Source organism: Clarias gariepinus, chromosome 19 (genome assembly GCF_024256425.1).
Source record: "Clarias gariepinus isolate MV-2021 ecotype Netherlands chromosome 19, CGAR_prim_01v2, whole genome shotgun sequence".
NCBI lineage: Eukaryota > Metazoa > Chordata > Actinopteri > Siluriformes > Clariidae > Clarias > Clarias gariepinus.
In genome coordinates, this window is record NC_071118.1 from 5,936,825 (window position 1) to 5,950,989 (window position 14,165).

Genomic DNA, 14,165 nt, shown 5'->3' on the forward strand with positions numbered 1-14,165 from the left:
GATTTTAAAATACTACTCTTGACATATAAAGCATTAAATGGTCTCGCCCCGCAGTACCTGAGCGAACTGCTAGTGTCTTACAATCCGCCACGCCTACTTCGATCAAAGGATGCAGGCTGCTTGTCAGTACCGCGTATTATGAAAAATACAGCTGGGGGCAGAGCTTTTTCTTACAAAGCCCCAAAGTTATGGAATAGTCTTCCAAATAGTGTTCGGGACTCAGACACAGTCTCAGTGTTTAAGTCCAGGCTAAAAACCTATTTATTTAGCCAAGCATTTTTATAAATAGATTTGCCATAGGTAAAGGAGCAGATCTGGGGGACTCATGGACGTAGAGTATTATGGTGAACTGGTATGTTTGGATGCTGTCTTCCTCACTCTCATTGATCACTCAGGTTTGCTGACGGTGAGGTGATTGTTTGCTTTACATGTCAGGAAGCCCTCATGTTTGTGTTTCCTTCTGGCTCTCCCTTTTAGTTATGCTGTCATAGTTAGTTCTGCCGGAGTCTCTGCTTGCACTCTACAGTTAATATACATTCACATTATACATTGTGTGACTGTGACCATACCTAACTTGCCATCTCTCCTCTTCTTCTCTTTCCCCCCTCTTTCTTTTTCCTCTCTCCTCCTGTCCCCCCTTTCACTCTTTCTCTCTCTCTCTCTGTCGAGCTACACATGTCGTTCCTGAGCTGCCAGTGATCCAGACTCCCTCTGCCCTCCGGACCTGTCTGACCCATCCTGGTGCCCCGCTTCTGGCTGAAGATCTCGTCACATGGATGCCCCGTGTGTCTCTCTGGGATGCGTCTGGTGTCTGGGAATGATTCTCTCTATCTAGAAAATGGTTCTGGCCTTGACTGGGGTTGGCAACTGTTTCTCTGGGGACTTGACAGTTCGATAGTTCATGACTGGAACTTCTTACAAGTCTACCTGGGTCTTCAATAACTACCTGGACTCCATATTAACATCAATTAACATCAGCTATTATAGCTGAACTGCCTCCCACCCTACACACTGTAATAATGCAGATCATTTACTGCTTTCTGTTTCACCCAAATGAGGATGGGTTCCCTGTTGAGTCTGGTTCCTCTCAAGGTTTCTTCCTATTACCATCTCAGGGAGTTTTTCCTTGCCACTGTCGCCCTCGGCTTGCTCACCAGGGACAAACTGACCATTTTGATTCATACAAATTCACATTTCATACAAACCTAAATAATTCTTTTGACTGTGTAAAGCTGCTTTGCGGCAATGAAAATTGCTAAAAGCGCTATACAAATAAAATTGAATTGAATTGAATTGAATTAATTGAATTATACTGAATTTTTTTTTCATGTGTGAATAAGGTGGAGAAACAATGATTATAAAATAGACAAACTTGACCTAATTAAACAAATGAGAAGGTTTTATGTAAATGAAATATACACAAATATCAGCATATGTATTTCACAAATGCATTTAGATAGGTTTAACAATTGATTTCAATTAACCTAGCAATTTACAAGTATAAATTGACAAATAAAACAAAAGTATAGCTGGGGTTAATACAAGATTTCATATATCAACTTTAGAACTGTAAACTTTCTAAAAAAAAACATTGTAAAAATATATAGTCTATTAATATAATTAAAATATAATTCTTTATTAATTATTAATATATAAAAAATACAAAGAAATTAAATTAAACAATATTTCAAATAGCAAAACTGCAAGTAAAAGTGTGTGTTGGATAAAATCTATGAAGAATCTGTCTACTTTCGGTTTCAGTTACTATGTTTAATATTTAACTACAATATTTATTTGTTTTCCTTTTTTAAATGGAGGAATTAATTGTAGTATTGTAATTGTAAAGCTATGAATTATTTATTGTGAATTATATATGATAATAAAAATGTGAAGAAGTTGTTAATAAATTCTAAATAAATAGTTTGCTAATCTTTGTTAATAATATGCATTAATGAGTCCTTTCACTTTTATAGTTCATAAAGCTATAACATTCTCTATATAAGCAGTGAATTATAGTGCAGCTTGTCATTTGCCTGTGAGCTTGGAGGCATTTCCACTTACACAGTCTCAGCATAAAGTAGTGTTCATAAATGTAACATGAGCTGGAATGGATGATGGGAGGGAGGAGAATAGGCAGGGATGTTAATGTGACCATATGGAGATGGAGCGAGCTGTAGTATCTGTATCTGAGTGGGAGAGACCACTGAGGCAAAATGGAGCCACAGATTCACACAAAGAGGCTGAGACTGCAGCAGTTCCCATGGTAACGGCAACCACGAGATGATGGATTAACCAGCGCACAAAAATACACACCCCAAACACTGGCGCTCTTAAAGCACTTTGGTTTCGTGCCAAATATAACATGCCTATTTTTTATACAGTTTGTCTTCGTTCTGTGTGTTCATCCAAACACACATCTCCTCCCCCTCATTCTACCTAATTGGAGCAGAAATGGTACAGACCATCCTGCAGAATAGTAAAGCCCCCCCAGGCTCTCACTGGCTTGTTCCACTCACTGCAGAGGGGCGTTTTTTTATGCATCCATCAGGAGCAGCTTGGTGCTCAGTGTAGCAGAATTGCAGTGCACTTGACTGGACAGGACCGGGAAGCATCCATACTGTCAGTGAGGGTGGGGTCCGGCTGCACCGAGAGGCAAAACACACACAGAGGGAAAAAGGAATAAGCAAAGAAGAGGAGGGCAAGCACCAGAAGAGGAACACAACAAGGGTAGGATAGAGAAGAAAAATGGGGAAATGGGGAAAATAAGAAGGCCTTACACTGGGGGAAACACACCTCAAGTGGTCTTTTTTTCCCTCCATTTCTGCCTCCATCTCTCATCCATGCTTATTTAGGTCTGCATCTGCTTCTGAAATCAGAAAGATGCTCACAATTCTCATACTACAATATGCTTTTAATGTAATGTTTAATGTTGGGTTCGGTTCGGTTTACATTCAGGTAATTTATTAAATCAGATTTGGAATTGGACTCAGTTGATAATGGACGACTGGCCGTTTTTGCCATGTACTCGTCTGGCCCAGTTCCTTACCTGATGCCAGTCTGTAATATATGGCCTGGAAAGAAAGCTGTTGATTGTATTTATTGGGAGATTACTGAAAAATATCCTGCAAAAATATGATGATGTAATTGTTTATTAGTCTATAAACATTATAAAGACAGCATTCTGATGGTGATTAACGAAACTTACTGCATATTTCGAGAAAATATTATATGCCCGATTTGTTTCCTGCATTAAAGAAAACTAAAATTATTTTGGCTGTAAATATAAAATATAAATAACTGCAAATTTAAAAATTTGCTCTGAATGTACGGTTTATGGTGATCAGAATAAATTTGGCTGTTCTCCACTATCTTGTGATCTTCTGTGTTCAGATTGTCATTTCTCAAGGTGAGGTTTAGGTTTTCCAGGGCAGGCTGGCAGTTTTCGAAAGGAAGCAGTAATTGATGCCGGAGGGGTTGAGTCTCTTGAGAACAGGACAAGTGAAAAAAGACATGAGAGATGTACTGTCATGAAGCTTTATGAGATGCTGGCCTTCCATTTGCATCTAAACATTAACACTGGGTATAATAATTAATGAAGCAATAGGGATTTGCTGAAGCGTTTCCCTGTGGCAATTAAGATTCACACAAGTCATGTAACAGTTATTCCTATTCTAATGCTGGTTGCTTGGTTATTCGCTGTTTTTTCCAATGCATGGATTTGTGTATACGGCAGGATGAAAGGTGACACCCCTGTGAACAGCACCATGAGTGTCGGCCAGGCAAGGAAGCTGGTGGAACAACTGAAGATCGAAGCAAGTTTCTGTCGGATCAAGGTGAGAGAAGGGGATTGTTTTTAAACCTGTTCTCCACTCAGACACGCAGACTATTTAGGACTTACAAATTTGGAATTAGGTTAATAAGTATGGCCTAATTCTAACATCCATTCTGACTAAGCAGGTCACACACACACCCCACAAAACGAAAATGTGCATAAATCTACACAACAGTTTAAATCTCAATTTGTTCATTTTGGGGTTATAAGGCATTCTTTTTTATAGGTGAGAGCATTTAAATTACGCAAATCTAAATAAAACTTTTATGTGTAAAAAATTAAGCTTAATATTTATTACTGATATTATATTTCTAATAGCAATGGCCAAGTCGTTATAAAAATCACATTTACTCTATAACTCTTTAATTCCACAATCATACTCTATCTTGTTCAGCAAGTGACCTGGAAATAGACTGAAGTCTATATTTATATTCTTAGGCATTCTTAAGGAATTCTTAGAAATCATGGAGAGAGGAGATCCAAAATATTTAGAACAAGAATTCACAGGTTTTCTATGCTCAAGGTTGTTGTTTTGTTTGTTTGTTTTTTTGCATGTAGCAAATTACAATAAATGAATAAATAAAATGAAAGAACCACATATATAAAATGTATTAATCCATTCAAGTTCAATAACTTTATCTTCTAGAGGGTCATTGCAAACCCAGAGACTATTGAAACGTCACAAACAAATCAACACAAAATACAAAAGAAACTCAATCAATATGTGAATATTATTATTTTTTGCAATAAAAAAGTCAAATTCTGTTTCATTAGAATCTTATTAACTGTGCAATAATGTTTTCATTAAAGATAATGTAGAGGGTTCTGTATATGCAGAGCCCTTAAACAGCAAATCCATCTGGGAAACATCAGTAAGTAAACTTTAAAGTGACACGTCAGTCATTGATCACAAGATCATCTGTTTCATTTAGTATGCACACCTGGCAGATTAAAGGGAACACCCGCTAAATGGAAAGTATTGTTCTAATAGAAACCTATCCATCAGGTTTCCATGCACTGTGCTTGTAGAGAGTAGAATTTTCTGGCATGGTTATTTCTGTGTCACTAAATACAAATGATAAGCACATGTGCTTCTGTTTAAAACATTCTTCTGTCATTGAGATTGTTGTAATGACCTGTGTTTCAAATGGAAAAGCATGCTCAAATGTACTTAGATCACTTGTTTGATTTAGATTCGTAAGCAAGTCAGATTTTTAGTAAGTTAGTATTCTCCATGTGCGGGAATCCTTTTTTTTTATTTTAATACCATAAAAAAATCTGTTAGTGTTAAAACTAAAAGCTGGAAAAGTATGTTTGGGCACAGCTTTAGTCTATTCAGTCTCCTGATTCGGTGAATTCAATTATTTTACCATAGCTGTAAGGCAGAGACACTGAAATGAGAACAAAAAATTTGGAAGTATTCAAGGAAGATGTACTTACCATATCCACATGTATAAATCTTGAGTATTCCTTTGGATCTTTAAGGGGTTCAATACCTAAGCCTTCGTGTAAAAAAGCTGAGGGAACTTCGGGCACAAGTCAGGGGACACCCCAAATAGGGTGCCAGGCTATTACAGGGCACAAACACACACATGGTTTTGGACTGTGGGGGAAAACCAGGGTTATGGATATGAAATCCACTGGGGAGAGCATTTAAATTACCACAGACAAGAGGTGAAATTCAAGCCCAAGCCGTGCATGTGCAAGGCGAAACTGCTAACATCTAAGCCAACATGCTGCCCCAGTGTGAGTTAGAAGATCTTAACAGAATTTCTATGTTTAAAGGTGATAACCTTATTATTTATTAGTGATATGAGGTTCTAATAGCAACAGCCAAGTCTTTATAAAACTGCTTAAAATGTCATTGCTAATCTATAATAATGAATTATGTAAAAATAATTATAGAAACAAGGAAGCTTCTTCAGAGACTTGAGTTCAATGGGTCAAGTATTTTAGCTATTTTGGCTTTTTCTTCTGGGAAAATGTCTCCTTTTTACACGTAGCAAGTAAAAATATCTTGAATATATCTACAATACCCTAATCTAAGATTTAATCAAACATTCTCGTTATATTGGCAGATAATTTAGCTATTTTTAGGAACTTATTTCTAGAAAGCATTACCTGCCAATAGAAAAAGTTTTTTTCCTAAAACTTTAGCAACATTTGACAACAAATTATCTTAATAATCTTATACAGTATTTGGCTTGTTGTGGTCTTAATTTGGTGGCACTGGTGCTTAGTGGTTAGCACTGTGGCCTTGCACCTCCAGGTCATGGGTTTGATCCCGCGTGGGGTCTGTGTGCATGGAATTTGCAAGTTCCCCCCATGCTTGGCGGGTTTCCTCCCTCAGTCTAAAACATGCAGGTTATGTTGATTGGGGTTGCCAAATTGCCTGTAGTGAATGTGGACTGAAGGGCCTACCATAGTTTTACAAAATTGGAATAAATACAATGGTCATCATTGGCCTCCACGGCCCCTAATTGGTTCCTGAATGGATGGATGTAGTCTTATTTTAAAATAATGAAAAATTTAACTAGATTGAAGAACATTTCAGCTAGAATGTTGTTTCTTTACATGAACAGAGGGTTTTAATCAAAGCCCCTTTAGCAAGTTTAGAAACTTCAACTATCCAAAGCACTTCTAAAGAACCCAAAGTGTGTACAGGATCCTAGAGCAGCATTTTTCAGTCATCAGGGCCCCCTTCAGACATTTTGGTTTTGTCTCAGCTTACAAAACACCGGAAGACATAACCAAAATTAGATCATTGAATATGAGCACTGGTTTTGAAGAACATTGTCCTAGAGATAACAAGTTAAATTTATCGGTGTTCAACGGCTCTTCTCCTGTTTCCTCAGGTATCCAAGGCAGCCGCGGACCTGATGGCGTACTGCGATGCTCACGCCTGCGAGGACCCTCTCATCACCCCCGTGCCCACCTCAGAGAACCCCTTTAGGGAGAAGAAGTTCTTCTGTGCTCTTCTCTGAGCACCAAATCAGCAAGAAATCTCAAATTAGCCTCATTTAGATGATTGATTTGTGTATGCTCATTTTACATACACACACACACAAACATACCTATACACACACACACACACACAAAAAAAAACATCCAAATTTCTGGTTCTGGAATATGATCATTTGACAGTGGTCAAGGCTAAACATCCATAACATGTGAGGACATTTTGTGCTAAGCTGTTTTTTCGTGTTCTGTGAGAGACTTTGAGTCTCGATTTTATTAGGCAGGTGTGCTTTAGATAGAAAGTAATGACTCAAATATAACTGTACTAAATGGTGTACCTGGTGAACACACACACACATTTCACACTCACATATGCAAGCACATGATTTTTCTAAACTAGGAAAAAGAAACAGGATTTGCGGTCGGATGTTTTCTTATTTAAACTATTTTAATTACTACATATTTAAGTAACATGTATTTTGTGTTTATCCCCCAAACGGTATACAATCATGATTTATAAATTCTGTCTCTTTTGAGTTTTTTTTATTAGTTTATTTTTATTCTTTTATTTTTATTTTATGGCTCTGCATGCGTGTGGATTTTGGTAAAGGGTACAATTTTTATTATAATAATATTTATTATTATTTAATTGTTACAAATATACCCAAGTGGTATGCATTGACATACACAATAATTCAAATTAAAAATCATCTAATATATATCCTAAGAGATTTAAAAAATCTAAACGGCTATCAGTGATCGCACACATAGAATGGATTTGGAATAGCACTGTTCAAGCGCCAACTGTAAATTAAAAATTATATGTAATACTACAACAAAAAAAAAACCTTGTGATCCAATCTGGGTTTTTGCAAAAATACTTCAGACAAAATTAAATGAAAAATAAAAATATCACCAAGACAGTTTGTGTTCTTGTAAATCTTCTCATGCTTATGTAAGATGAATATGACCTATGGAAATGTTTCATACTTTATAAACCAGTTATAACACATGCATTACACAGACCAAAGATTTCTTTGTATTTAATTAATCCTACGAGGCTAATGTACTGTATATAACGACTGATTTAATTTTATTGCCACGTAAGGTTGCTGAACCTAATTTTGACCAACTAAAGCCCCAGAGGCTTGTACTGTATAGTGGCCACTATACATGATGGGTGCATCACTTCATGTGCTTCCCTCTTACCCTGATGCATCCATCGCTCTAGAATAGGCTCAATCTGGACTCATCAGACCACATGACCTTCTTTCCATTGCTCCAAAGTCTAATCTTTATGCTTCCTCACAAAGTGTGGGTCTGAATGACAATTTAATTTATGATTATTTCAGTTGTTTCATTATGTCCAGTCACTTTATGTTTCTTAAATTCATGAAGTGCTATTCTGTGATCATAAATGGATAAACATGGTCAGCAACAATACTCAGGTAGGCTGTGGCATTTAAATGATGCTCAATTGGCCCAAAGAGGCCCAAAGTGTGCCAAGAAAATCTCCTCCACACCATTACACCATCAGCTCCAACACCACCAGCCTGAACCGTTGAAATCAGTCAGGATGGATCGATGCCGTCATGACGTTTAAACCAAATTCTGACCCTAGCACCTGACTGTTAATGCAAAAATTAAACCAGGCAGCATCCCACTTCAACTTTCGGGAAGTTAAAAGTTCAGGGATGCTCTTATGCATATTTAAATTGTAATAAGTTTTTTGAGTTACTGTTGCCTTTCGATCAGCTCCATCCAGTCTGGCTTTTCTCCTTTGACCTGGCATCACTCCCACTCACTGGGTATTTTCTTTTTTTTTTTTAGACCATTCTTAGTAAATTCTGGAGATGGCCGTGTGCTCACCCAAACTTCATCTTGATCATGTCTACATGCTTAAATGCATTAAATTGCTGCCATGTGACTGACTGATTAGATACTATTTAGTTTAATTAACAAGCAGTTGAATGGTGTACCTAAAATGAAGTGACTCGTGAGTATTTATGGCTGTATTGTCTGTACATATTTGTGTTATACACCATAATCTACATCAGTGGTTCATAGTATCATTTTATTTAAAAAAAGAAATTAATGACAGAACAAAAATTGTATTCCATTTGTTTTCACTTTCACAGTAAATGCTTGCCAGTGTTTTTATATTTTAACAATGTTTTTACACTTACTTTTAAGTAGTAAAATATATGCTTACTTGTAAACATCATACTAATGCTTGAGTGTAAAACATTTGAAACATGTCAGATAATTAGATTCTTACTTCTTTCTTTCTTTATTAAGGCATTTCTGTTTGAACTAAAAAAAAAGCACTGGGACATAAAAACATAACAGCCGTTCAGTTGAACCACATTTATTTTGAACATTCTCTTAAAACATCTTTGAGTTAATGACTAGACAGCTGTAGCGACTTTTAATTAAAACATGTATGAAAACTTTAACATCGTGTCAGGATGTGGTTGGAAAACAATGTTGTCCGTTCTGTAAAGAAAACCATCAGGAGGTTCCAGGTTTAACTAGCACGAGATGATGAGCATCTGGAGTACTGAATCGAAATGGCTATAAACAGATCTGGTTTCATTAATAAGGAATAAAACAATAAAATGTTGGCAAAAATAATCTGTCTGGTTTCGGTACAATCCAATAAAAACACACAAGCCAGCATAAGCCTCGTGTCTTGGGTCTGGAAATCCTACTCTGGTGCTAAAGCCGTGCTTGCTAACTAGTGATGCATCTTTTTGAAAGAGAAACCCGTGTCTAAAAATAAACAAAACAAATAGAACAGCAACACAAGAACAAGAGCCTAATTACAAGAAGGAGTCACACCATTCTCTAAGGCAGCCATAACAGTCACCCTGCTGTTTGGAGTTCGCCCCACAGGTTTCTTTTAACCACTCCCGGAACAGCTCTTCATCCTTCTTTAGAACCAGGAACTGTCCGAGAACAACATACGCCTGTGAGGAGAACAGAAAGCAGCATTGGGAAAACAAATAATTAACTCTTCTCCACTCACATCCTTTTTAACACATCCATAAACTAGACACACTCTCACAGTGGATTGCAGCAAAACATCTTGTGGAAATAAATTCATATGTACTGACATCAGGTTTGGCCTGCCCTCGTAACAGGGTGCTGCGAGTCTCTCTGGGGTAATGGTGTTTCATTACATTTGTATTTAGCCACAAAGACATCGAAATCTATAATCTGACTAGATAGTAGAGCAGTAGTAGTGCCCACGACATAAAATATGCCCTCATTGTGTTTCTCCAGTAACAGCTTATTGGCAGACACTTCATTTAATCCAAGATGTTGGATTAACAAACATTGAAAAAAAAAAAAAAAAGTATAATCTATAAAACAGTGAAACTTTCGGCAAGGAGAAATTTTATTTAACATTTGTGGATAAAATCTACAGTATGAGTGCCTTTCAAATGTCAGATTGGTTTAAATCATACTAATTCTATAAAACTTATATCAAATGTCCAGAACCATTTGTGTACGCAATGATGCTGATTCTTTTGTGTGTGTGTGTGTGTGTGTGTATATATATATATATATATATATATATATATATATATATATATTAGTGCTGTCAATCGATTAAAAAAAATTAACTAATTAATCGCACAATTTTTTGCAATTAATCGCGATTAATCACAATTAAAACACTGAAACTTTTTGGATATGTAAATGTAAATAATTAATGTAAACCCAAGACAATGAAACTATTTAAATTCAAATATGATTGTTTATTGGAATTTTTGTTTAACTTGTAACACAGATTTTCTCATGTAAACAACATACCTGCAATAAACCATCAATATTCTCCAAATTAACTGTTGGCTTGAAAGCCATATTTATTACAGAAATAAAAACACAGGTATGTGCCATTTGTGTCATTTGAATTTCAAAACAATCAATGCAATTTACATTGGCGAGGCCCTGTAAAGATTGTTTCGGTGGGGTGTTTTGCTTTTAAGTGATATGTCAAAGACGAATTACTTCTCTGGTATTTAAATTCGGCTTTGCAAAATGTACAGATTACTTTTGTTTTATCCACAGAACCATCCGGCAGAGTTTTATACTGAAACTTTCCGTCTAAAAGTCCTTCCTTGGTCTTATCCATACTTCTTTGCACGTTGAACACACGTCGGCCACAACAGGAAATAAAAAAAACTGCAACCGCGTTAATTGCGTTAATTTTTTTTAATGCGTTAAATATTTTAAATTAATCGCATGCGTTAACGCACTAATTTTGACAGCACTAATATATATATATATATATATACACACACACTAGAGTAATGAATCACTGGTTGACTGTTGATTTGATTTTCGATTCGATTTCTTTTTTTTTCTTTTTTAATGCCATGCCAGCTTCTATGGCTATATTAATGACGAGAAGCATTTTTGTTATTTAAAAACTAGATAAGATGTTTAAAATTTATTTTTTCTAAGAAGTTTAAAACCATATTTGTTACTTGTTTAAAAACTTTTTTTTTAAAGTGTTAACAGAGTAAAACAAGTTTCTTGAAGGAGTTAAAGAGTTACAGTCAAATAAAATATGTTTTATGGACAACTGGGTTCTGCATGATGAACATTGTGGTGGAATTTTCGATTCAATTTAATTAATACCACTAAAATTATCAATAATCTGCTGCACACTCGGGTAGGCAGCAGTAATGCTCCAACCAGCCATAAACTCAAAAGAAGACACCATACTCTTGTAAAATGCAGTTATTTGTTAAGCTAAAGTATTTAAGAAATCAATCAATTTTAGATGCAAGTTCATGTAAATACATTTTACAAGTGTATAGTGAATCAATTCTAAATTAAAAACTAAATGAAGCATGCTATTAACTGAAATGTCCACCCAAAAATTTTTATAAAAGGATGGGTTAAATCGTAAAATCCATTAAATTGTACAACTCTAGTACTAACATAACATGCTTTTGTATTACATTATCACATAGTATATGCATAACTACAGTTATTACACTTCATAAAAAATGCAACCTGAATTTTTTTTTTTTTTAAAGATTAAAGGACAAGTTCGCTCACTTTGTCGAATCCTTTGTCCTCCAGCCTCCCTCCAAGAGCATCTCCGATTCCAGCGAGTGCCGTCACTGGCTTCTCACCCATGGGCTCCGCCACAAACTCCTTATGTTTCTGTGATGTCGACGACATTGCTGGCGTAGCTGTGTTCCCACTTTCTTAAAATATTACAAAAAGAAAGGAAGGGAAAATTACTGAACTGCATAGTACATTTGTTTCTTGTCCTTAATCAGTGAACTTAACTTGTGGACCATTTGATCTTTGATAACTTTGCATATTTCCTTGTATATAACTGTATGGACAATGGACTATAAATGAATGAAAGGACTCTGGTAGATCGGTCAGACTGTGTTCTCAGTCCAGTGTATTTAACATGCCCTCACCTCTGACTGCTCCGGATATGTTTGCTCAAACGACCCATGTTTTCTCTCATAATGGCGCGTCACATTACTGCTTGTTATTAGTGCCATGATTTCTGAACATATGAGTCAGAATGACTTAAACTTCCCACAGGAAAAATAAATGTATTTTGACTTGTCCAACTATTTTTCAAGGTTCAGTTCTCAGTCTACTTTCCCTTTCTTGGAGTAAGCCATGCTGTGTCTCACTTTCGTTTCCGTTTCGCACACTTCGACTATAGATGGTAAACAATCATGTTAAATGGCTCTGTTGAGTGATGCATATATCCACACCCACCTCGAGGGGAAAAGTGCTAGATTACATGTATATTAAGTATTTTCATTTATCAGAATAGGATCAGAGTCCGGATAGAACAGTCACTCGTCCCAAAAACTCTCTAAGTTTCTGGCAATATTATCTGTAATAAATCAAAGCCTTTTACGATCAATAAACCGTACAGGTACAAATTGCGTTAAAAAAATAATTATGCAATTAATTATGCAGCACGTAAAAACTATTCTCATCTTATAGGTTTCAACTCACTTCTGCTCCTCACACTGCTCCAATATATCGTCTGTCACATGCTCACAGTTTGACAAAAATGGTTGATGATGCTCCACATTATAATTGACCACAGTATGAATTAAAAGCTGATAATCACAAACACCACCCTATATAGGAGATAAAAGTCCCCAGTCTGAATAAAACAGGAGGGTTGCGTCGGCCGTAAGACCTGTACCAATTTGTGTTCGGCTCGGATGGTCTGGTAGCCTCAACAATAGCAATCAAATGACCAATAAAAACAACATGTATAGAAGACAAAGGGCAAGTAGTTTTACATTCTTAAACCATTTATGTTTTGTGCATTTAATGCATGTTTATGCAATAGGGACTAAATATATACAGAATCTCCTATTAAATTTGTTACCGCTTTTCTCGGGTCTTTTTCTCTATTATAACGATCCTTTGTCACGTGACTTCAACAACCTTCGGAAACGCTCGTGAAATATTTGCATTTTAAAAAGATTTCCAGTTTAACGATTTTAACGAACTTATTTTGGGGCACCTGTTCACGTACACACTGTTTTTACTAACTACATATTTGAATCACGATTTAGAATTATTTTACCATTAAATCATAATTTGTGGTTAAAATATATACGGAATAAATCTTACCCAAAAGCGAAACCTCATGAGAAATGTAAAAGCTAACTAACTTGGTAGCTACTGACCAAGCTAACCCAGTGAGTGATATAACAGTTTTAAACGCTAAATATAAACCTGAAATTTAACGTAGCAAATAATAAGGTAGAACTTAACATGTACTAGAGTATAATATTAATAGACCTGTGTTTAATACAGCAGTCAGATTCGATAGAGCGAGCTCCAAGTTAACGCTAACTGTATTAGCACACCTGCAGAGTAACAACCTACATCACCAGCTCAGATTTATAACCTTGTAAAGTAATTATTCGCCTTGTTTGAGGAATTAGACAAATTTAAAAACGATATTTTCTTCATTGTTTCAATTCTTAAAAAAAAAAAAAAAAAAAAAGGAAATAAATGTGTTCATCACCTAGCGAATGAAAGTTGTTGCCGCTGTAGCCCAGTGACTGAAATACCCCGTGCTGAAGCTAGCTGGCGTTCAAAACTAAACTTCCTGATCCCGCCTTTAACAAGCATCTACATCCGTTTTTCAGTCCTGAATATCCGGCTTGTCTTTGGATAGACTGCCCTCTGGTGGCCGACGGCAGAATTTCACTATACTAAGTTCAATATAAGCTTGCATCAGCTCATCTTGGACACACCTTCTTTTCCTCTCCTATTTTTATCATTTCAGCATTTCAACATTAATACTGAAGCGATGCAAACTATAAAGGAACACGTATGAAATTATGTAGTAAAC

The 14,165-nt window shown here is 36.0% G+C and overlaps 2 protein-coding genes across 4 annotated transcripts; one reads left to right on the forward strand and one right to left on the reverse strand.

Annotated features, from left to right (window-relative positions):
• The first annotated feature begins 2,532 nt into the window (after positions 1-2,532).
• On the forward strand, positions 2,533-9,009 carry gng3 (guanine nucleotide binding protein (G protein), gamma 3). Its single transcript, XM_053478687.1, has 3 exons — positions 2,533-2,727; positions 3,734-3,833; positions 6,688-9,009. Exons 2-3 carry the CDS (start codon positions 3,735-3,737, stop codon positions 6,814-6,816), a joined length of 228 nt encoding a protein of 75 aa, XP_053334662.1. The 5' UTR covers positions 2,533-2,727; position 3,734; the 3' UTR covers positions 6,817-9,009.
• Positions 9,010-9,142: 133 nt separating this feature from the next.
• On the reverse strand, positions 9,143-13,953 carry banf1 (BAF nuclear assembly factor 1). Of its 3 annotated transcripts, none has more exons than XM_053478685.1 (3): positions 13,836-13,953; positions 11,867-12,018; positions 9,143-9,759 (listed from the first exon to the last, which is right to left on the reverse strand). In XM_053478685.1, the coding sequence occupies exons 2-3, from the start codon at positions 11,990-11,992 to the stop codon at positions 9,613-9,615; spliced, it is 273 nt and encodes a 90-aa protein (XP_053334660.1). In that variant the 5' UTR covers positions 11,993-12,018; positions 13,836-13,953; the 3' UTR covers positions 9,143-9,612. The 3 variants fall into 3 exon arrangements, with proteins under 3 accessions (XP_053334660.1, XP_053334659.1, XP_053334661.1); XM_053478684.1 differs by having other exon boundaries at positions 11,867-12,014; positions 13,836-13,937; XM_053478686.1 differs by lacking the exon at positions 13,836-13,953 and adding an exon at positions 12,803-12,979.
• Positions 13,954-14,165: the final 212 nt, after the last annotated feature.

Excerpts from the sequence above, each read along its gene's own strand:
- gng3 (XM_053478687.1), top strand. The coding sequence starts at position 3,735 with ATGAAAGGTGACACCCCTGTGAACAGCACCATGAGTGTCGGCCAGGCA. Across the intron at positions 3,834-6,687 it reads CAAGTTTCTGTCGGATCAAG|GTATCCAAGGCAGCCGCGGA; the intron begins GTGAGAGAAGGG and ends CTGTTTCCTCAG.
- banf1 (XM_053478685.1), bottom strand. The coding sequence starts at position 11,992 with ATGTCGTCGACATCACAGAAACATAAGGAGTTTGTGGCGGAGCCCATG. Across the intron at positions 9,760-11,866 it reads AGGACAAAGGATTCGACAAA|GCGTATGTTGTTCTCGGACA; the intron begins GTGAGCGAACTT and ends TTCTCCTCACAG.